Genomic DNA, 23,639 nt, shown 5'->3' with positions numbered 1-23,639 from the left:
CTAGGTGACAAAATGAGACCCTGCCTTTAAAAATAATTTTAAAAAATTACAGCATACTTAAAGTACCACCCGTCGTGCCTTTCTATTTAGTTCAGGAGGAGTAAAATGTTTAGTTCATGAGGAACAAAACTTATAGCCAACAAGCCATTTTCCTTTGCTGTGTAGATATATAAAAATTAAGCAGACTCCAAGTGAATACACAGTTCCAAATTTCTTGCCAGCAATTTCTATGTTTATCAGTTAAAATTTCCAAAAGAGGCTGGGCTTGGTGGCTCATGCCTGTAATCCCAACACTTTGGGAGGCCAGGGTAGGTGGGTCACAAGGTCAGGAGTTTGAGACCAGCCTGGGCCATATGGTGAAACCCTGTCTCTACTAAAAATACAAAAATTAGCTGGGTGTGGTGGCGGGTGCATGTAGTCCCAACTACTTGGGAGACTGAGGCAGGAGAATCACTTGAACCCCAGAAGTGGAGGTTGCAGTGAGCCGGATCGCCCCGCTGCACACCAGCCTGGGCCACAGAGCAGGACTCCATCGTCTCAAAAAAAAAAAAAAAAAAAAAAATTCCAAAAGAACTAAAATTAGTTACATCATAAACCATCCCAATATTTGAAAATTTCTTTTTCAAATTAAGTATCTTTTCAGACCAAAGTAAGACAGTCTATAATAGCATGAGTAGAACACTACCTTTATCTCATTAAGTTATTTCAATGTTTTCTAGCATATAAGCTACAAAAATAAATTACTGCACATGAAATAAGAGTTTTTTTGGAAAGAGCTTATTACTTTATTCTAGAAATTGCCTTTTTCTTGTTGCTGCTCACAAATTAATAATTTCCTCTTTATATCAAGTTGCTGTGTTGGCTTTATCACCAAAATAATTTAAGGCTAATAATCTTTTTTTTTTTTTGCGATGGAGTCTTGCTCTGTTGCCCAGGCTGGAGTGCAGTGATGCTATCTCGGCTCATCACAAGCTCTGCCTCCCAGGTTCATGCCATTCTCCTGCCTCAGCCTGTGGAGTAGCTGGGACTACAGACGCCTGCCACCACACCCGGCTGATTTTTTGTATTTTTAGTAGAGATGGGGTTTCACTGTGTTAGCCAGGATGGTCTTGATCTCCTGACCTTGTGGTCCTCCCGTCTCAGGCTCCCAAAGTGCTGGAATTACAGGTGTGAGCCACCGCACCCGGCCCAAGGCTAATAATCTTAATGATCCAAGTGTTCTAGGAGTATTTCCACACTCCTATCAAATGTTAACACAAAATGTACAATGCAGTTTAGTAATTCTCCTACTATAGAAGTCACAAAAAAAGGACCTTACTAAAATGCTTCATCGTGGAGAAACAGAGAAAAAGGTTTTAGTTGTATGTTTAGTATTTGTTTTATTTTTTTGAGACGGAGTTTTGCTCTTGTTGCCCAGGCTGGAGTACAATGACACGATCTTGGCTCACTGCAACCTCCACCTCCCTGGTTCTAGTGATTCTCCTGCCTCAGCCTCCTGAGCACCTGGGATTACAGGCATGCACCACCACGCCCAGCTAATTTTATATTTTTAGTAGAGATGGGGTTTCTCCATGTTTGTCAGGCTGGTCTCCAACTCCCGACCTCAGACGATCAGCCCGCCTTGGCCTCCCAAAGTGCTGGGATTACAGGCATGAGCCATGGTACTTAACAAAATTAAGTACAAATTGTAAATGTGAGAAAGGAGTTTAATACTGCACAAATGGGTCAGCTCTGACATTATACATATTGCTGATCAATCAGGTAGCAACATGGTCATATTAAAACCATATTTGCTCCATGTTACCATTTAGCACCACTATCTTCTGTTGGCTAAAAAAATACATATATACAGGGAAGAATTTTCCATTTAAATAAGAAATCCACATCTATTTCTAAAAAATGCCTTGCTGTTGCTCTGAGAAAATCACCTCCTCCAGGAAATGCTAATGTTGCAACATTAAATTAACAGGATATAAAGTTGTACAGAAAGTACAAACAAGCTTATCTCAACAACCAATATTGTATTCAAATACTGGAAGGAAATACACCAAAATGTCAGCGGAGATGTCCTGAGGTGGTAGGATAGTGGCTAACTGGATATTTTACAAGAAACCATGTAGTTTTAAAATTTTACACTTAAAAAAAAAAAAAGCTAATTTAGGTTCTGGAGCCTGTAAGTCATTCCCTCAGAACAGACAAACCACTTTCCTACTCTTGAGTTTTCACATAATGATAACAAAGCTTCAGAGTTCTGAGCCTTGAAAAATCCCTCAAGGTTAAAATACTTTTTTGAAAAGGGCCAATCATATATAATCCCATCAGCATAGCAAGAAATATTTAGCTCTGTCAGAACTAGAACCCTTCACTGTAAAAAAAAATTTTTTTTGATTCCCAAAAAGAAATGACTTCAATTATTAAAAAGAAAAAAAGAATATGCTGCTTTCCAACACAGGACATACTTCCCAAATGCAGTTTCAATTCCCCTAGTATCTAAACAGAAGGGCCTATAAGAGTGCTTCATAATACCCCAAGTCCTCGTGAATGTACTCCAGATGGAAAATTCTGCTCTGTGATGGTGTGCTAAAAAATACCCTACAAGTCAAACATTACACAATAATCAACATTAATTAAGTAATTCTATGCACATGATCACAAAACAGGTGAAAGGAAAACCCAGATGACTTTATTCCCAGTTTAGAGTTCAATCATTATCCCAACCAAACTCTCTCCAGTAGAAAATTTCCACACAGCCTATAAGGAGCACTAAATACCTTCCCATCTTTATCCTTCAACCAGTCAGGCAGCAAAGCAGGCCAACCTCTAAATATTTTCAAAAGCTGATGAATGTGAAAACTAGCCCAACATGTACAATGGCACATCAGCTCCTGTTTCTAAGTCCCATCTGGTTAATTTTGTTACTAAGGAAGCAATAAAGCAAGGCAGCAGAGTATCAGGCTTGAGCTTTGGAATCCTACAACCCGGAGTCTGATTCTTGGCTCTATCACTAAAACTAGCTGGGCCAGGCACGGTGGCTCATGCCTGTAATCCCAGCACTTTGGGAGACCAAGGCGGGTGGACTGTTGGAGGCCAGGAGTTCGAGACCAGCCTGGCCAACATGGCAAAACCCCGTCTCTATTAAAACTACAAAAATTAGGTGGGTGTTGTGGTGCATGCCTGTAGTCCCAGCTACTCAGGAAGCTGAGGCATAAGAATCACTTAAATCTGGCAGACAGAGGTTGGAGTGAGCGTACATCATGCCACTGCACTCCAGCCTGGGTGAAAGAGTGGGACTCTGTCCCAAATAAATAAATAAATATATAAATAAATAAAACTAGCTGTGACCTTAACCTCTATGTGTCCTTCACCTCTGTGGCCCTATGCTCTATATATAACATGAACAGAACTCGACTACATGCTCTCTTAGGTCTTTTTTAGGTTAATAAAGAGTAATTCTGCACACTCTTGGCAAAACAGCTGCAAAAGTGCAGTATATGATCGCACTGATCATTTCATTTGCTCCCCGCTAGATTGGGAGCTCCCATTAAGGCAGCCAGACAGGCAGTTCACTTGGGTTGCTAGGGCCTAGTCTGGGCCAAGAACATACCAGGGGCAGGTATTCAGCACGTTTGCTGAAGAATGAATGAGTGCCATGTATATAACTGATCAGGTTATTACCCTAACTAAATTGGAAATGATCATAAATAAAATAATCAAGTAAAAAGTGAAAAACTCTTCTGTATTTGCCTGACCTAACAGATTAACAATCTTATGAATATTTAATACTTCTGAGATTGTAATTCAAATAAACTGGTTAATATAAATACAATGTCCTCTCAAACTTTAAAAAGATCAGAAGTAGTACCATAAAAACCCTAGAAGAAAACCTAGGTAATACCATTCAGGACATAGGCATGGGCAAGGACTTCATGTCTAAAACACCAAAAGCAACGGCAACAAAAGCCAAAATTGACAAATGGGATCTAATTAAATTAAAGAGCTTCTGCACAGCAAAAGAAACTACCATCAGAGTGAACAGGCAACCTACAGAATGGGAGAAAATTTTTGCAATCTACTCATCTGACAAAGGACTAATATCCAGAACCTACAAAGAACTCAAACAAATTTACAAGAAAAAAACAAACAACCCCATCAAAAAGTGGGCAAAGGATATGAACAGACAGTTCTCAAAAGAAGACATTCATACAGCCAACAGACACATGAAAAAATGCTCATCATCACTGGCCATCAGAGAAATGCAAATCAAAACCACAATGAGATACCATCTCACACCAGTTAGAATGGCAATCATTAAAAAGTCAGGAAACAACAGGTGCTGGAGAGGATGTGGAGAAATAGGAACACTTTTACACTGTTGGTGGGATTGTAAACTAGTTCAACCATTATGGAAAACAGTATGGCGATTTCTCAAGGATCTAGAACTAGAAGTACCATATGACCCAGCCATCCCATTACTGGGTATATACCCAAAGGATATAAATCATGCTGCTATAAAGACACATGCACACATATGTTTACTGCGGCACTATTCACAATAGCAAAGACTTGGAATCAACCCAAATGTCCATCAGTGACAGACTGGATTAAGAAAATGTGGCACATATACACCATGGAATACTATGCAGCCATAAAAAAGGATGAGTTTGTGTCCTTTGTAGGGACATGGATGCAGCTGGAAACCATCATTCTCAGCAAACTATCGCAAGAACAGAAAACCAAACACCGCATGTTCTCACTCATAGGTGGGAACTGAACAATGAGATCACTTGGACTTGGGAAGGGGAACATCATACACCAGGGCCTATCATGGGGAGGGGGGAGGGGGAGGGATTGCATTGGGAGTTATACCTGATGTAAATAACGAGTTGATGGGTGCTGACGAGTTGATGGGTGCAGCACGCCAACATGGCACACGTATACACATGTAACAAACCTGCACGTTATGCACATGTACCCTAGAACTTAAAGTATGATAATAAAAAATAAAAAATAAAAAATAAAAAAAATCAGAAAAACCACAACTTACTAAGCCAGAGGGCTGAAAGTACCGTAAAAGGGACAAGAGAACAGTCGGCTTGACTTCAATTGAATCTTCTCCACTTCTTTGCCTCTCTCACCTTTTAAGTCCTTCTAGGCTGGCATCTCCCTCAGCAGGGCACCTGCTGCCAGTCAGCATATGCAACTTTCCTGTGCCAAACATCAATGCACATGTCATTCTTCCTAGACCTCTCACCAGCACAGGACACTGCTGACTACTTTTTTCTTCTTGAAACACTTTCCTGGCTTCCATGACATGACATGTTCCTAAATTTCTCCTACCTTTCTGGCCATTTCTGCTAGGATCTCCCTCTCTGAACATTCTCAAAAGATGTGGAGGTTTCTCAAGATTCTACTGTCAGACTGAGTACAGTGGCTCAAGCTTGTAATCCCAACACATTGAGAGGCCAAGACAGGCAGACTGCTTGAGCCCAGGAGTTCAAGATCAGCCTAGGCAACATGGCGAGACCCAGCCTCTACAAAAATGAAAAAAAGACTCTACCATGAGCCCTCATCTCTTTGTACACCCTTTCCCTGAGTAATCATATCAGAAACATTATACTCAGTAATTGTTTCACAGACTTTAAATATCTCCTAGATACAAACACCTCCTGAATTTCTATCTCTAGCCCCAAACTGTTCTGGATTCAAGACTCATGTATCAAGCTGTCTACCTGGTATCTCCACCCAGACATCTCACAGAGATCTCAACCTAGTACTTCTGATGGGGTTATGCCCCAACAAACCCAGCACTTAAGATGAAAATATCGTAAGTCAAAAACACATTTATGGCTGGGTGCAGTGGCTCATGCCTGTAATCACTTTGGGAGGCTGAGGCGGACAGATCACAAGGTCAGGAGTTCGAGACCAGCCTGGCCAATATGGGAAAACCCCGTCTCTACCAAAAATACAAAAATTCACTGGGCCTGGTGGCACGCACCTGTAATCTCAGCTACTTAGGAGGCTGAGCTAGGAGAATCGTCTGAAGCAGGTAGGCAGAGGTTGCAGTGAGCCGAGATTGCGCCACTGCACTCCAGCCTGGGTGACAGAGCGAGACACCATCTCAAAAAAAAAGAAAAAGAAAAAAAAAAAAAACATTTATTTTTAGAGACAGGGTCTCGCTTTGTCACCCAGGCTTGAGTCACAGTGGCATAATTATGGCTCACTGCAGCCTCAACCTCCTGGGCTCAAGGGATCCTCCCACCTCAGCTCTGAGTAGCTGGGGCCACAGGCATACACCACCATATACCCAACTATTTTTTTGTATTTTTAGTAGAGATGGGGTCGGGCGGGGGCGGTTCTCACCATGTTGGTGAGGCTGGTCTTGAGTTCTTGGGTTCAAGCAATCTGCCCACCTCGGCCTCCCAATGTGTTGGGATTACAGGTGTGAGCCACCTGCCTGGCCCAAAAATACATTTAATACATCTAACCCACCAAGCATCACAGCTTAGCCTAGCCTCCCTTAAACATGCTCGGAACACTCATATCAGCTGATGGCTAGGCAAAATTATCTAGCACAAAGCTTATTTTATACTAAAGTGTTGAATATCTCACAACGTTTACTGAATACTATACTGAAAGTGAAAAACATAATGGTTGTATGGGTACCTGAAGTACAGTTTATACTAAATGTGTGTTGCATTTGCACCACCATAAAGTAAAAAAAAATCATAAGTCAAACCACAGTAAATCAGGGACTGCCTGTAGCCCAAACTAAACTCTTAATCATCCCCCTCAGATATCATTCTCCCATGAATCTGTGATTTGAGTAAACAGCACCAATATCCACCTAGTTGATAAAGCCAGAAACTTGAGTCACTCTTAATATATGCCTTTCTCCCCTACCCCACATTCAATCTATCAGATTCCAATGATTTTCCCTACAAAGTATATCCTGAATCCATTTTCTTCTCTTATCTCTATGGCCACCATCTGACAACAAGCTGCTTGCTCTGCAATAGTCTCCTAACTCTGGAACTGGTTAGGACCAAAAACAGTACCTGGTGCAAAGCCTCTCCCTCACTCCCTTCTAATTTCCACACAGCAGCCTGAGTGATCCTGCTGAAAATCCTTTGGTGGCTTCCTAAGGCAGAGAAACCTCAAACTCCTCAACATGGGCTACAAGGCCTGGCAGTCACAGGCTGCTGCCTGCCTCCTCCACCTCAGTTCTCCCTCACTTGCTCCTCCCTCCTGGCCTGGATCACGTTTTCTGACCGGCAGTAAGTTTTTTTCCAACTGTGCAGACGGTGCTCATTCTGCCTGGAGCATTCTTCCCCCTCCTTTTCTGGAGGACTTTCTCATCCATGGGATCTTAACCTAAATGTTGCCTCCTCAGACCATCCCCCTGGTCTCTCATTGTTTCTTTTCCTTCAGAGCATTTACCACGTGTGTCATTACATATTTGTGTGCATATTTCATTACTCTGACTAGCACCTAAGATCAAGGCAGAGATTACTTTCATTTGGTTCATTACCAAACACCTAGCCCACAAAAAGGTAACTAACTCATTTATAGGTGTTCAGTAACATGTGACTGCATGGCTGCTGAAAGCTACCAGTGAACTGTTACCAGACCTGTTTCAGAATAACACATTTCCTGTAATTCACTACCTAGGGCTTTCTTGTCCTCATCACTTTTTACATTCGCTATTTACTTTCCATATAGAATAAAATATAATTACATACAAAAATATCACATGAACGTATTCTTATCAGAAAAAGTATTTTTACAAATGAAGCTTTTTAATAAAATACTCTTTTTCAAAAAAAAAAAAAAGATACAGTTAAGGCCAACTGTGCAAAATACTATACAACAAGGGGAACCTTGGTTCTCTTACTAAACGATTAAACTATAGCACCAACTTTAAAATCGGTTTCAACATTTAATCATAACATACCATAACTGGAGTCAAGACAAAATGGAAGCAAGTATAATTCTCCTTGTTCTAGTCTAGAGTTGAAATGTATATTATCTTTATGGCAACAGTTTAAAGTCCCTACCATGTTTGAAACTGTGGCAAATAGTTTAACAGTAAATGTGGCAAGCTGGTAACAGTTAAAAATAGCAAATTATTTGTATTACAATATTTTTAACTGAATTGGAGAAATCATATTTTCTTTTTAAAATCTGCAATTAGGATAAACAGTATTTGCAACTTTGTGAACATACAGTATCATTCAGGGTTTGTTTGTTTTTTTTGAGAAGGAGTCTCGCTCTGTCACCAGGCTAGAGTGCCGTGGCGTGACCTCCGCTCACTGCAACCTCCGACTCCCTGGTTCAAGCCTCAGCCTCCCTGAGCTGGGATTACAAGGCACACGCCACCATGTCCAGCTAATTTTTGTATTTTTAGTACAGACAGGTTTCACCCTGTTGGCCAGGATGGTCTCGCTCTCCTGACATTGTGATCTGCCTGCCTTGGCCTCCCAAAGTGCTGGGATTACAGGCATGAGCCACCCCACCCAGCCAATAATTTAGGTTTTTAAAAACCCATTAAAAATTTAGAGACCATCTTATAGTTGAATAGCAACTTTATCTTTCTAAAGTATACTCCTGTACATTCTCTCATGTGTTAGGCCTACTGTAGCAGAGCTGGCCAGGCAATAACTTGTGAGCAACTCTCTGGCAACATGGAAATTCTGTGGCAGCTGCTCATTGCTAGTAGCTTCCATATATGTTTATTTAATATCAATGAAAAGACACAACAACATTTCACATCATGATGCTTAAATAAAAATCACAAGATGATATATCTGATTTTCTATATAATTTCTGAGCCAATTCATCCTATTTAGCAGAAAAATTTTTTTAAAGTTACCCAGAGACTAAGAAAACAGTAACCAAGATGTTGAAAAGGAAAGTGAAAGTCTCTCACCCCAATTATTCATTATTCCAGCTCTTTTTCTTTAACCTGTCCAGAAGAGTTTAAAGGGAAAAGAAATGGCCTATTTACAAGCTAAATATAGCTGCCTTGGCTCAAATAACTCAATGGCATTGTTTTATGATTTTTGGGGAGAGGGAGGTAGTACAGAAGAGTTTTGTTTTTACATTTTTTTCTTTGAGGAGCAAATTTGAAATTTGCTAATTTTGCTCTCTGAGAAAAAGTAGATATCCTCCAGATTAACTTTTTAGTTGGTTTTTACACAAAACAGAAGTGCTGAGATCTCACAAAAAACATGGAATCTAAAAAAAAAAAAAATTCTGTATTTTGTAATATATGAATTTTTTTACCTTGGAAATGAAGCTCTAACACCCTCTTTAAGTACTCTCAACGCCTCTGCCAAGTCACAGGGCAGAGAAATGACAGAAAGGGAAAGAGTATGTCCGCGTGTGCATGTGGAAGGGGTGTGGGGAGCACCTCAGAGACAACGGTGAAGGAAGAGGGGACGAAAGCAGCACATTCAGTGGGAGTGGTGAACACTCTGCACCTGAGCCACTGGTTATCTCCCCATGCCTCCAGCAGGAAGATAAATGACTTGTCTTACTCTGGTACGTCTGAGGCATTTCAGGAACACATTCTCCAAACAATCAAATAATTCTGGCTACAAATCTCATTGTGATAATGAGAAGGACCAATACTGGTTAGTTTCACCAACCATCTATACAACAGTCTATTATTTTCAAATGACATTTGATTCTTTAGAGTTTTATGTTTTTACATTTACAAAGACACACTAGGACTAGCCATAAAAATATAGACCTATTGTCTGTAAAACGTTTTCACTTGTTTAAAAAGGCACTGTGAAAAAATTAAGAACCAGCCAGCCGTGGTGGCTCACGCCTGTAATCCCCTCACTTAGGGAGGCCAAAGCGGGTAGGTAACCTGAGGTCAGGAATTCAAGACCAGCATGACCAAAATGGAGAAATCCTGTCTCTACTAAAAATACAAAATTAGCCAGGCATGGTGGCACATGCCGTAATCCCAGCTACTCGGAAGCCTGAGGCAGGAGAATTGCTTGAACCCGGGAGGCAGAGGTTGCCGTGAGCCAAGATCGCGCCACTACACTCCAGCCTGGGTAACAAGAGTGAAACTCCACCTCAAAAAAAAAAAAAAATGAAGAACCACATCATAAGTTTTTGATCTAAAAATCAAGCACAGCGGTATCACTAGGCAACAAGAACTAACATAACAAGGTGGCCGGGCGCAGTAAAGCCTATAATCCCAACACTTTGGGAGGCCGAGGTGGGCAGATCAATTGAGGTCAGCAGTTCCAGACCAGCATGGCCAACACAGTGAAACCCCATCTCTACTAAAAATACAAAAATTAGCCAGGCATGGTGGCGCGGGCCTGTAGTCCTAGCTACTTGGGAGGCCAAGGCAGGAGAATCACTTGAACCTGGGAGAGGGAGGTTGCAGTGAGCCAAGACTGCACCACTGCACTCCAGCCTGGACAACAGAGCGAGACTCCATCTCAAAAAAAAGAACAAATATAACAAGGAAAACCTCAAATCTCTCTTCAACTTGTGGTCCTACAGACAACATACAATCTAATAAGAAAACACAAGTAATATATTCTACATTATTCAGAATTTTTTATATTGGTAATCAGGTTTAGAGAGTAAATCAAATCAAAGTTTACAGTGCTTTATTTTTCTATGAAGCTATTTAGGTGCATAAAGACCATTAGGAATATTAATAATGTTAATAGTATGGTTAATACAAGTCAGGTCTGGGGCTTTACATGGGTGATCTCATGTCCTCGTCACAATAATAATAGTAGGCCCCTAATAATAGATCATCCTCATTTTACAGTTGCAGAATTAGAAATTCAGAGAGGCCAAGGGACTTGCCTGAGCTCATACAGTGAGTGGCAGCCAGAACAGGAACTCTGGCCGCTGCCTTACTCCACGTTATCCCACAGCACGGCACAAAACCAAATCCAATCTTAAGGCCATCACATGAAACCAAATGTAAAAATGTTTTGCAATATACGAAATCATTAAGTTTGAACATGTTTATTAATTTTTTTTTTTTTTTGAGACAAGGTCTTGCTGTGTCTCCCAGGCTGGAGAGCAGCGGTGCAAATCTTAGGCCACTGCAACTCTGCCTCCCAGACTCAAGCGGTCCTCTTGTTTCAGACCCCCGGGTAGCTGGGACCACAGGTGTGCGCCACTATGCTGGATTAATTTTTGCGTATTTTGTAGAGACAGGGTTTTGGCATGTTGCCCAGGCTGGTCTCAAACTTCTGGACTCAAGCAATCTGCTACCTCAGCCTCCCAAAGTGCTGAGATTACAGATGTGAGTCACTACACTTCGACAAAATATGGTTATTTTTTAATCTGTATGGAAGATAAAAGCTTTTAAAAAGTCACAGTACAACCAAGCACACAGATTTTACTACTTAGATTAAAAAACAAAAATATCTGCAGGCCAGGATTGATAAATGAAAACAAGAACAAAAAACAAACAAACAAAAATCAACAAAGACTTCCACTGAAGTATTTTGGATCTACTGCAGAGTAGATGGGGATGAAAAAGTTTACCCACTGAAGGGATTTAAAAATCCTTTTGAGGCTGGGCACAGTGGCTCACGCCTGAAATCCCCCCACTTTAGGAGGCCAAGATGGGAGGATCATTTGAGGCCAGGGGAAAGGCCACCCTGGTCAACATAGTGACCTTGTTTCTGAAAATAACAAAAAAACTAGCCGGGTGTGGTAGTATGTGCTGGTAATCTCAACTACTCAGGAGACTGAGGTGGGAAGATTGCTTGAGCTGGGGAGGTCAAGGCTACATACAGTAAGCCATGGCTGTGCCACTGCACACAGCCCTGGGGAACACAGCAAGACCCTGTGTCAAAAAGTAGAAAAAGAAAAACTACTTTCAACTCATTTTGCCAAAAGAAGAGTGATTACATTTGGAAGATTAAGATAAACAGCTACCATCAACGCAACAGATCAGTACTTTGGCCAAGTGCACTAAAGTTCAGTTTTCAAAACAAAACTATTTTCTTGATCCATATCAGCTCATTCTATGCTCTGCTAATGTGGCTATAACAAGTTCTTTTGAATAAAAGGCATCTTGCAAACAAGATAGGTTCACAATATAGACAAAGGTGAATAGTATATAGCTAGGGAAAAACGAAATACTTTCAAGCAGGGAAATAAAAATCACTTCTAATTTCCAGAAATACACACTTAAAAAAAAATTAGGTCACTTTTAACTGGAACAAAAATTTGTGACAAGCCAGGCATGGTGGTGACTCACGCCTGTAGTCCCAGCACTTTGGGAGGCCGAGGTGGGAGAATTAATTGAACCCAGGAATTCAAGACCAGCCTGGGCAACCTGGCAAAACTCCATCTCTTAAAAAAACGAAAAAGAAGAAAACACTGTGACAAATTGCAGTCTCAAGTGCTCATAGGCAGTATGAAAACTGTGACATGATTACACGGGAAGCATTTCAAAGGAGTTCACAAAAAGTTAACAATAGGCTGGGCGTAGTGGCTCACGCCTGTAATCCCAACACTTTGGGAGGCTAAGGCGGGCAGATCACTTGAGGTCAGGAGTTCGAGACCAGCCTGGCCAACATAGTGAAACCCTATCTCTACTAAAAATACAAAAAATAGCCAGGTATGGTGGCCCACACCTGTAATCCCAGCTACTCGGGAGGCTGAGGCAGGAGAATTGCTTGAGCCTGGTAGGTGGAGGTTTCAGTGAGTCAAGTTCACGCCACTGCACTCCAATGCGGGCAACAGAGTGAGACTCCATCTCCAAAAAAAAAAAAAAAAATGTTCTGGTGTCCTCTTTTCTAAAACAAACTCAAATCTGACCAACTACATATAAGACAGGCACTAATTTCCAAATGGCACTATCCTAGAAAAATGCTGGCAATCTCTTTCAGCTAACTGGTTGCCACTAAACTTCTATTTTTCAGAATACATTAAAAACTGTGTTCAGACAGGCACGGTGGCTCACGCCTGTAATCCCAGCACTTTGGGAGGCTGAGACATGCAGATCACCTGAGGTCAGGAATTCGAGACCAACCTGGCCAACATGGTGAAACCCCATCTCTAGTAAAAATACAAAAATTAGCTGGGTGTGGTGGTACACACCTGTAGTCCCAATTAATCGGGAGGCTGGGTCAGGGCTTAAACCTGGGAATTGGAAGATGCAATGAGCTGGGATCATGCCACTGCACTCTAGCCTGGGCAACACAGCAAGGCTCTGTCTGAAAAAAAAACAAAAACAAAAACAAAAACAAAAACACCTGGGTCCACTGATGAAACATCAGTTGAGAATCACTATTACAGTTAGTTTTCAAGGAGGTAAAGATTCAAACTGAATCTTTACCAAGCTGAATAGTGATTAGGATAAAATGTACCATTCAGAGTTAGTAAATTTACTATTAAACATCGCTTAAGATTACTTATATCATTACTATAATAAAGAAGCAATGATACAAGGATATTAGGAAAGTTCAGGATATAAAAATAACTATGTGACTATGAGCGTAACACAAAACACTCTTAAATAAAACCTTACATGCACTTAAAATAATGTGCTAGAACTTAATAGGGAAGTGTTAATTATTTGTATGTATGGGTGGTGGTCAGAAGTTGGGAATGAAAGACAAGAAGAATGCTCCACAGACACCATGTCTGAGTGCCAGTAAAATGGTTTGGTGGCCGGAGCTGTGGACTAGGAGTCAGCAGATTGGGACTGCGTTGTCTAATCTATTATTATTTACCAGGTCTGTGAATTGAAGCATCTCAAGGAATCTTTCTGAGTCTCCATTTTTTAATCTGTGAAATGGGCATAACAGTATATCTTGTTTTGCTCTTTTTTTGGGGGACCTGACACTTCAGGATTCTGTCTCCTTTTTAAATATAGGACTATATGATCATGAATGTGATAGGGCTTTCAAAAGTGCGAAGCAAACGTTATAAAACATAAGGCATTAAACAGTTATTATATTAAACAATTATTATAATTATCAGTACTATGAATTTTAATTTATTTTTGAGACAGGATCTCACTGTCGGCCAGGCTGGAGTGCAGTGGTGCAATCATAGCTCACTGCAACCTCAAATTCCTGGGCTCAAGCGATCTCCTTCTCTCAACCTCCTAAGTAGGTGGGACTACAGGCACGTGCCACTGCGTCTGCCTAATTTTTAAAATTATTTGTAGAGACAGGATCTTGCTATGTTGGCCAGGCCGTTCTGGAATTCTTGGCCTCAAGCAATTCTCAGCCTGAATTAATTTTCTGAAGAAAGAAACTGGCACCTGTTTTGGGCTAACAGGACTGGATACCCCAACTTGGTTGGCTGCTGCATATCTGTGAAAGATGAGCAGGGAACATTCAATCCAAGGAGTCCTTTGGCCATTATGCTTTTCTTTAAAGTAAGCTCACAAACCTTTTTCCTGGGTTAGGTTCATACTCTAGGCAGAGAGTTCTGAAACTAAAGTCTACTTTTCATAACAAAACTATTTACTTGTTCCACCTCTTAGTTGTTTAATAACCATTTTCAGAGAATCATAAATTATTGTGCCACTAGCTTTGTTTAGCAATAAAAGGTAATATAGAGAGCAGCAAGTATTTTCCAATTCCCCTTTACAAGAACCCAGACATCCTACAGCCTGACAAGTTTTCACCCAAAAAAATGCAAACATGAAAATTTCAACATAATAGAATACATCAAATGATATCACCTATGTATGCATGCACATACACCTCACAAAGTTGTATTAAAACTATAAGTGTAAACTTAAAGGAACTGACGGAAATTTAAAAAAAGAAATTAAAAAGAAAAAAAAAAAACCTTTGTGTTTAACGTAAATAAACATAAAGCTCTGGGTTTACAAGATTTGGATAAAATGTTACCACTCTGACATCTGATCAATTTCATCACAAGGAAATTAAACTCAATTTTAAAATCTCTACTATCTCTGGCTGGGTGAGGTGGCTCACTACTGTAATCCCAGCACTTTAGGAGGCTGAGACAGGAGGAACACCAGAGTTCCAAGGTTACAGGGAACTATGATCACACCACTTGCACTTCAGCCTGTTTAACAGAGTGAGACTCTGTCTCTAAAAACTATTAATAAAGTAAGATAAAAACCTCTACTACCTCTAATGTTATATATAATCTTTATTTTATATGGGATGAAGTATTTAACACTAACCCTAGAACCAAAAGATACCCAACAGGTTTTTAGCAACTCAAAGTCCTTGCTTGACTATACTTATAGAGAAAATGGACCAATCATCCAAAAGAAACATAATATTTTACAACTGAAAGTAGCAATTCTTTACTATTTAAAGCAAATCCAAATTTGCGTTAATTTATAAATAAATGACTCTGATTCTTTTTTTTTTAAGCGGGGGCTGTCCTCACTATGTTGCCCACATTGGACTTGAATTCTTGAGCTCAAGCAATCCTCCTGCCTCCCCAGTAGCTGGGACTACAGGAGCTTCAAATGACTCTTGATTGTATTATATTTCAAATACGTGCTGCAGTGCAAATAAATTTTTTAAAAAATTAGCTGAAACTGAAGTTTCTAGAATACTTAGTTGGACCTCAGCTTTTTACACGCCAGTCATGGAGCTAAATGGTTACCTTGTTACACAGATTGAGGGAGTAAATCTCTGTGTTAAGTCTAACTGAAGGTACCATGATTAGCAAAAAACAGTTTGGTTTCAGGAATTGCAAAGACAGACTGGCCATTACAGGAAGCTGTATTAATGCTGACAATGTTAAACTGTTTACAGAAAGTAGGAAGCTGTGGGATGTTCCTCCCACTGTCACACACGCTGTCCTGTCCTACGTAACCAGTGTTGCTTATACTTCTCAATAAGCGAATACAAATTAAACAAAAAAATTAGTTGGAAATGACTCCCAGCCATTTTGTTAGCTTTCATCCATATCTCCAATTGTATCATCCAGCCAACCCCTGACTCCCATCTCTTTCTTCATCTGAGTTACCAAATTATCTAGTTATTGTCACATGAGAAGGTTTTCTAAAACACGGTAACTCAAAAGTGCAGTGGCAGGCATACTGAACGTACAGCCAAAGTAGAGTATTTTAAATATTTAATTCAGTACTAAAAGAGGCCACTTCTTATAATATATTATCCTCAATGTGCTGATTTATAATAACTAGAAAGGTACCTTAAGTTGTAACAAGAATGTGAATCTTGTATTTTTCTTTTCCACAGTAAGCTATTTAGCTGACCCATAATGGAACTAACCAAAAAAGGAAATGTTTGCCTTTGGGAACTTAGAAAGAAAAACATTCATGTTTACGCCCGAAGTTATTACTAACAAATGAGTAGCCTGCTAAAAACCTAAGCTGTGTTATCAATACCCTATCCCTTGTCCCGAAAATTGATTAAAGGGCAGTTGTTCATCTTAAGCAAAATGTTAAGTCATGTAGAGCCTTAAAACCTGTCAGTTTTTAATTTTTATTAATAAGTTTAATAATCAAATCATTAGTTGAAATGAAAAGGTTAATTTTAATTTTAGTTACTTTATCTGCTAACCTCTCCTATTTCTTCTGATGTTTACTTTTCCTAACCAAAATTCAAAAATATGTTGCTAAACATAACAAAAACACATTCCAAACCCCCCCAAATAAAAATTATAATTATACAAGAACTTTCCACTTCCTAGAAAATTAGGAAATGGTTACAGAAATAATCTATATTTCTCAAAAGGGCAGAATTAAATTATATTATTTATCTTTACATTTTTATTTTTTTGAGACAGGGTCTCACTCTGACGCTCAAGTTGGAGTGCTTAGCATGATCCCCAACACTGCAACCTCCACCTTCTGAGTTCAAGCAATTCTTGCGCCTCAGCCTCCTGAGTAGCTAGGACTACAGGTACATGCCACCATGCCTGGCTAATTTTTGTTTTTGTTTTCTTTTTTTTTTTTTGGTAGAAATGGAGTTTTAACATGTCAGTCAGGCTGGTTTCCAACTCCTGACCTCAAGTGATCTGCCTGCCTCAGCCTCCCAAAGAGCTGGGATTACAGATATTTTACTTTTTTAGAAGACCTCTGTAATTAAGAATGTCTGAAAAATGAGGAAACAAAAGTGTCAGGCACTATGCTAGTGGGAGAGAAAAAGACAAACAAGGCATACCAAAGGACGTCTACATGACTGACAGCTACACATGAAAGTTGTAACTCTAACACACATAATGGGTACCGTGAGGAGTGACAGAAGCAAGCATGCTAGGGAAAGCAAAGGACACAGAGATCTCCATTCTAGCCAGGAAGACTGGAGATGTTTCAAAGAAGGAGACATAGCCCCTAATGCAGTGGTCCTGGGGAAAGGGAGGCATGGGGCAAATTCATCCAAATCACCTATGGCTATTTGCTAAAAATACAGATCACTGGGTCCCACCCCAGAATCCAGAATCAGATCCTCAGGTATGAAGTCTGAGCATCTACTTGTTTGTTTTAACAAGCATTCCAGTCCATGGGGTCCGTGGGCCACAATGAGTGTGATTATCACTGCATTAAGTGAAGGGCAAGACCTAATAACAGACAGGGTAAAGAATAATTCTGGCAGAGGGACTACGCATGACGACAGCTATAGAAGCAAAAAATTAGGGTATGTGGGAATCAAGAGATTACAGAGTATGTCCAGTGGCCTAATGAAATACATTGGAATCACAGGTAAGCTAGCTAGAGTCTTGACTCACACAAAGAAGCTGAACTCTGTTCTGGAGGCAACGGCAAGCCACCAAAGCTTTCTGAGCAAAGCAATGCTGTGTTTGAACAAGACTGCCTTGGAGTCCAAGCAAGAGGAAGCAGGACAATAACATGGAGGGAATGAATACAAGACATGTTACAGAGGTAGAAAAATCAGAACGTGGGGAGCTGCTGCATGTAGATGAGTAGATGGAATTGATGACTTTGAGGAAAATTTTAAGTAAGCCAGTGCCTTCTCAGTGCCTGACACTATGCCAAGCACCACAGCACATCCAAGAGTTTAAGAGCCATTAAGTCAACATAATAATGGAGCATCTATATGTGTCAGGTGCTATTAACAATGCTGAAGCCATGCATAGTGGCTCACGCCTGTAATCGCAACATTTTGGGAAGCCAAGGCAGGAGGACTGCTTGAGGTCAGGAGTTCAAGACCAGCACGGGCAACATAGCAAGACCCCACCTCTAGAAAAAGTTTTTAAAAAATTAGCTGGGTGTGGTGGCACACACCTGTAGTCCGAGCTACTTGGGAGACTGAAGCTGGAGAACCACTTGAGCCCAGGAGTTGAGTCTACAGCGAGCTATGATCACAACGGTGCATTCCAGCCTAGGCAACAGTGAGACCTTGTCTCTTAAAAAACAAAAGCAAAGAAACAAAAAACAATGCTGAGCATAGACTCAGGAAAAAAGAATCTCTGTCCTCCAGAAGTTTAAAATTAGATCTTGCTCTGTTCCTCTTTTCTTGTCTCTACTTTTCATCATGGAAAAAAGTATTTCTGGAACTTATCTCTCCTCATCTTTGAGGACTTCTTTACTCCTTAAGCATCAAGTGGCTCAGGTCAACAAAAAGCAGGTCCTCATCCTGAGTGGTTTTACCTATTCGTTCTTAATCACAAAGATATACTTAGGGATGCTTTCTCAACGATGATGACATGACAGTCCTGATGTGAGACAGTTAGACCTAAGCTTCCAAATTAAAAAACTGTCCATGAAACCCAATTTTAATTAAACGGACTTAGGGCAAATATGGAACTTGCCCACAGAGAACTTTCAGGTATGCAGTTCTTCATTTATTCATTTAACCCATATGCGCTGTACGCTTATTACAGATGAATGTTTCTTCTCTGACCTGGAAGGATGAATAGAGCCTGATAAAATTGAGTTGAAAGCGTGTGGTTTGTTGAGAAAATGAACTAAGAAGAAAGGAGAATAAGCAGCACTTAAAAACAGGAGGTAGATGGCCAGGCGCAGTGGCTCACAACTGTAATCTCAACACTTTGGGAGGGCGAGGCAGGCGGATCACCTAAGGTCAGGAGATTGAGACCAGCTTGACCAACATGGAGAAACACTATCTCGACCAAAAATATAAAATTAGCCAGGTGTGGTGGCGCATCCTTGTAATCTCAGCTACTCAGGAGGCTGAAGCAGGAGAATCACTTGAACCTGGGAGGCGGAGATGAGCCAAGATTGCGCCACTGCACTCCAGCCTGGGCAACAAAAGCAAAATTCTGTCTCAAAAAAACACAAAAGAACAAAAAAACGAAAAACAGGAGGTAGGGTGATGGGCGATGGAAAGGGGTATATGGAAGAACTCATGCAAGCAAGTCTACCAAAAATAAAGTAAGAAACATTCATCAAAGGACAAAACTAACCAGAAATCTGGGAATTGGATGGAGGTCATTTGTCAAGTTATATTCATCATTTTCAACATGCAATACTGGCAGCTATTCATTTTAACAACAATGTGAGACAGAAATAAACATATTACTTGAAAAGACAAGATACAAACATGATAGAAGAGAACTATACAAGACGGTAAATAATCCAATGCTAGTTGAATGACAGATATAAAAGCTATAATTCAGATATAGTCAAAATTAAGGTGTCAGTTTTATCAAAAGCTATCAGGAACACTTTCCTAGAACTTTTAAAAGGCAAGACTGCTTCTAAGTACAAATAATAACAGCAAGGATGGCTGGTTGTACATCACCTTGTAGCCACACCCATTAATGTGGATTAATGTTGGTGACATCATCAAACAACTTCCTAAGCAGTTTATTTATTTACTTTTTTGGAGACGGAGTTTTGCTCTTGTTGCCCAGGCTGGAGTGCAGTGGAGCAAACTCGGCTTACCGCAACCTCCGCTTCCTGGGTTCAAGCGAGTCTCCTGCCTCAGCCTCCTGAGTAGCTGGGATTATAGGTGCCTGCCACCACGCCCGGCTAATTTTTGTATTTTTTAGTAGAGATGGTGTTTCCCCATGTTGGCCAGGCTGGTCTCCAACCTCTGACATCAGGCAGGTGATCCACCCGCCTCAGACTCCCAAGGTGCTGGGATTACAGGCATGAGCCACTGCACCCACCCAGCAGTTTTACTTTTAACTGTGACTCCATTTTAATCATATTAGAGTAAAACACTTCAGATCTGAATTACTTCCAAATGGCATACAGTCTAGATTTCTATCACTGCTGGAATCTTTCTGGCCTTTGGCAAATAAAACCCAATCACAGCATTCACAGTTAAAGTACCAAACACTTGATTAAAAATCTGTTTCAACTGTATTCTGTATTTTTAACCTGGACTGGATACTTTTTTTCCAAACCTGTCTTCAATGTTGTGTAACAGCTACAAAGTATTTTACGGGTAGTCTTCTTTAAGTAAAAAGGGGAAAAATGCCTGGCGCAATGCCAGCAATTTAGGAGGTCAAAGTGGGCGGATCACTTGAGGTCAGGAGTTCCAGATCAGCCTGGCTAACATGGTGAAACTGCCTCTACTAAAAAGACAAAAATTAGCCAGGTGTGGTGGCACGTGCCTGTAGACCCAGCTACACAGGAGGCTGAGGCACGAGAGTTGCTTGAACCCTGGAGGCAGAGGTTGCAGTGGGCCAAGATTACGCCACTGCACTGTAGTCTGGGCAACACAGTGAGACTCCATGTCAAAATAAACCCCAAAAAAACAAATTTCTGAGGCTACAATTTTGGATAGATACATTATATTATGGAAGTCAGTGAAAAAGGTGTGCTAAAATCAGACACAGGTTGAGCATCCCTTATCTGAATGCCTGGGACCAGAAGTGTTTTGGATTTGTAATTTCTTCAGATTTTTGAAATATCTGCACACACATGAGATATGTTGGGAGTGGGACTCAAGTCTAAACTAGAAATTCATTTATGTTTCATATATACCTTAAGACATGTAGCCTAAAGGTAATTTTATGCACTATTTTTACAAGTAGTCATTACAGACTAGGACACATTAGGTCTACCCCTTAGCCTCTCAGTCTGTTCCTCCAACCCAAATACTTTGAGATTTGAGAGCATTTCGAATTTTTGCATTAGGGATGTGCAACCTGTATTACTAAACGTCGTTAAAATAAAACCACACGTTTTAAAAGAGCAAATCTCTTACCAGCTGAAATTCTCGACGCCGGTCATAGGCATTCTGTATGCCGCTGTCTGCCCATAATGCTCTTATAGCAGGAAGATATTGTAAGAAAACCCTTGTTTCCACCATTCCTTGGGCTGCCATGGGGGCCCGGGTATCAAACGACATCATCTTATCTCCATGTTGTTGGTTTGAATTATCTCCCCAGGGAATATGAAGCTTCTCTCGAGCATCAACCAGCACCCTCATACCTTTGTTCAAAAAGAAAAAAAAAAACGTATGGAGAGGAGTCATTACATATTATCATAAGTTTTTATTTCAGTATTATTTCCTTACACTGAATTATCCCAGACAAATCTTCAAAAATGAAGACCAACATTCAAAACAAATGTAACTTCTCAGAGGTTAAAAAAAAATAACAGTTGCTCACTGTCTTAAAATTAGAGCCTTGAAAAGCAAATGCTATTAGCACAATTCCTCCTTCTGAAGGATTTTTAACATGTTCCAATTTATAAAATAACTTCTGGGCTAGAAGGCAGTCAAAAAAGAACCCAACTCAAGACGGAAAAGGAACTTATGTTGCACAGACCAATGTCCAAGCTCACAAGAAAACGGACACAACCAAGATTTTACGAGCCTAAAAGATGTTCATTTATGACACACTAAGAACCAACTATTACATTATAGCTCCATGTTCTGTTTGTTCCTTCGGCACCGTAACCCAACATTGAGTCTTCTAGGAACACATTCAAAATTTAAAAACTTCTTCCAGCCTAAGTTTCAATCCAGTTTAAGTCACAGGACGGCCTTCAATTTCCCTAAAAGGGAGGAAGAGCAACTGCAAAATAATACAAAATCGGACTCCAGCTCACAGAGGTTAGTTCAAACTCATTTTTCATATCACTGATTTACTACTTTCATTACCTTTGATCAATCTGAACAGTCACTTGGCTATTAGGAAGTCATCTGTTTGAATAACTGAAAAACTGGTGTTTTTTGGTTTTTTTTTTTTTTTCTTTTTTAAATAGAGACGAGGTCTGGCTATGTTGCCCAGCTGGTCTGGAACTCCTGGGCTCAAGCCATCCTCCCACTGTGGCCTCCCAAAGTGCTGGGATTGCAGGAGTGAGCCACCACGCCCAGCCTGAAAAACTGTTCTACTGTCAAATTTCATGTCAACTCGGAAAAACTAGATTCCTGACGACTTACATCATCTCGCAATCAATGCTCAAGCAGATCACACTTACAACTCAGTGTACATTAAGAAGAGGTGTTTACCTGGCTCACAATCAGTTAACATACTGATGCTATTCATTAACATAATTCCTTAAGTTCAGCTGCATCAGGTTACAAAGGTTCCTTCAATTAAGGACTGTCAAGGCAGAGTCTGCAGCCTTGAAAGAGACCTTAATTAGTTTTGTGCTAAACATTACAGCAGGATAAATACAACTGTTCTTTATAGTTTAACTGCAGAGGCACTAGGGCTACAGCGGGCTGTCGTCTAGTGATTCTCTCTAGTTCATTACTCCACAATGCCTGGCTCTTCAGGCAGTTTTTCCTTTACCCAAACGCTGGAAGGTGGGGGAGCAGGGGTGACATTAAGAAATCCCTTATGTACTTCCTGACCAAAAAATCCCACTTAAAAGGACCTGCAATCTGTAGCAAACTCCTAAACTGCTCCCCAGATAAAATAAAATCCAGATGCACCTGAGGTACCAGGCTCTGCACCTAAATTCTGCCAAAATGTCTTTTCTATAGAACACACCTGACGCACAGAAACACGAGTGTTAATTATCTTTCAAATGACAAAAACCGTCTTTTTTATTTCTCTGAATGCCCAGAAATAAACAACTTGTTTTTAACTTAAGAACAAAGTTTAATTTTAAAACTACTGTCCAAGGGCAGAACCAATTATCTAACTCAACACTCATTCATTGTTTCCATCTGTACAGCATCCACATGACTTTTAGGCCCGTCTTCTTACCACTACATTTCATCTCAACAGAAGTAGTGGTACTCCCTTCCCGCCAGCTCCCAGTTACTTCGCGAAAAGGAGAGTGGAACGTGTTGCACAGAAATTACACGTAAACATCCTACCTGACCGTGACACTGGGGCGAAAAAGCACAGAGGCTACTTTTTCAGACTAACTGTACGGGTCCATTCTCTTCTGATTCCAGTACGGTCAACCTGACACTCTCTCAAGTTTCATATCCTTGCTTAAAAGGAGGCTGTCACCCTACGCCCTTGACAAGAAGTATCGGGGAAAAAGTTCCCTTATTGCGACGGTTCCAGAACTCGCTTGCTTAGGAGACTGCCAAGGAAACAGGGAGTTGGGAGCGCATGCGACCCCATGTGACTGGGGTCACTCAGCGGGGTAACGAGGTTCGGCCCACACCGCCCGAGCAGGGGATGGGGGTGAAGCGGCTGGGGCTGCTGTTGGGTCTTCCTGCCTTATCCGCAGCGGGGAGGACAGAAGAGGTCTCCCCACACCCCGAGGCAGCACCCAGCTCGCCCCACTTCCCTCTCGTAGGGGGCGAGACCAGGACGCGGTGGGG

General features: G+C 40.7%; 1 protein-coding gene across 1 annotated transcript in view; it reads right to left on the bottom strand.

Moving 5' to 3' along the window:
* Positions 1-23,363, bottom strand: part of GNA13 (guanine nucleotide binding protein (G protein), alpha 13) — a 46,886-nt gene extending 23,523 nt beyond the window's left edge. Inside the window, exons 1-2 of the mRNA XM_011970705.1 lie at positions 23,181-23,363; positions 21,111-21,337 (exon numbers count right to left, since the gene is read on the bottom strand). Coding sequence (XP_011826095.1) covers positions 21,111-21,335 — 225 coding nt within the window. The 5' untranslated portion in view covers positions 21,336-21,337; positions 23,181-23,363. The remainder of the gene's footprint in view (positions 1-21,110; positions 21,338-23,180) is intronic.
* Between the last annotated feature and the right edge of the window lie 276 nt (positions 23,364-23,639).

This window comes from Mandrillus leucophaeus, unplaced genomic scaffold (genome assembly GCF_000951045.1).
Source record: "Mandrillus leucophaeus isolate KB7577 unplaced genomic scaffold, Mleu.le_1.0 Scaffold966, whole genome shotgun sequence".
NCBI classification, from domain to species: Eukaryota; Metazoa; Chordata; class Mammalia; order Primates; family Cercopithecidae; genus Mandrillus; species Mandrillus leucophaeus.
Note: the sequence above shows the minus strand (reverse complement) of the source record. Positions and strands in the feature narration are given on the sequence as shown.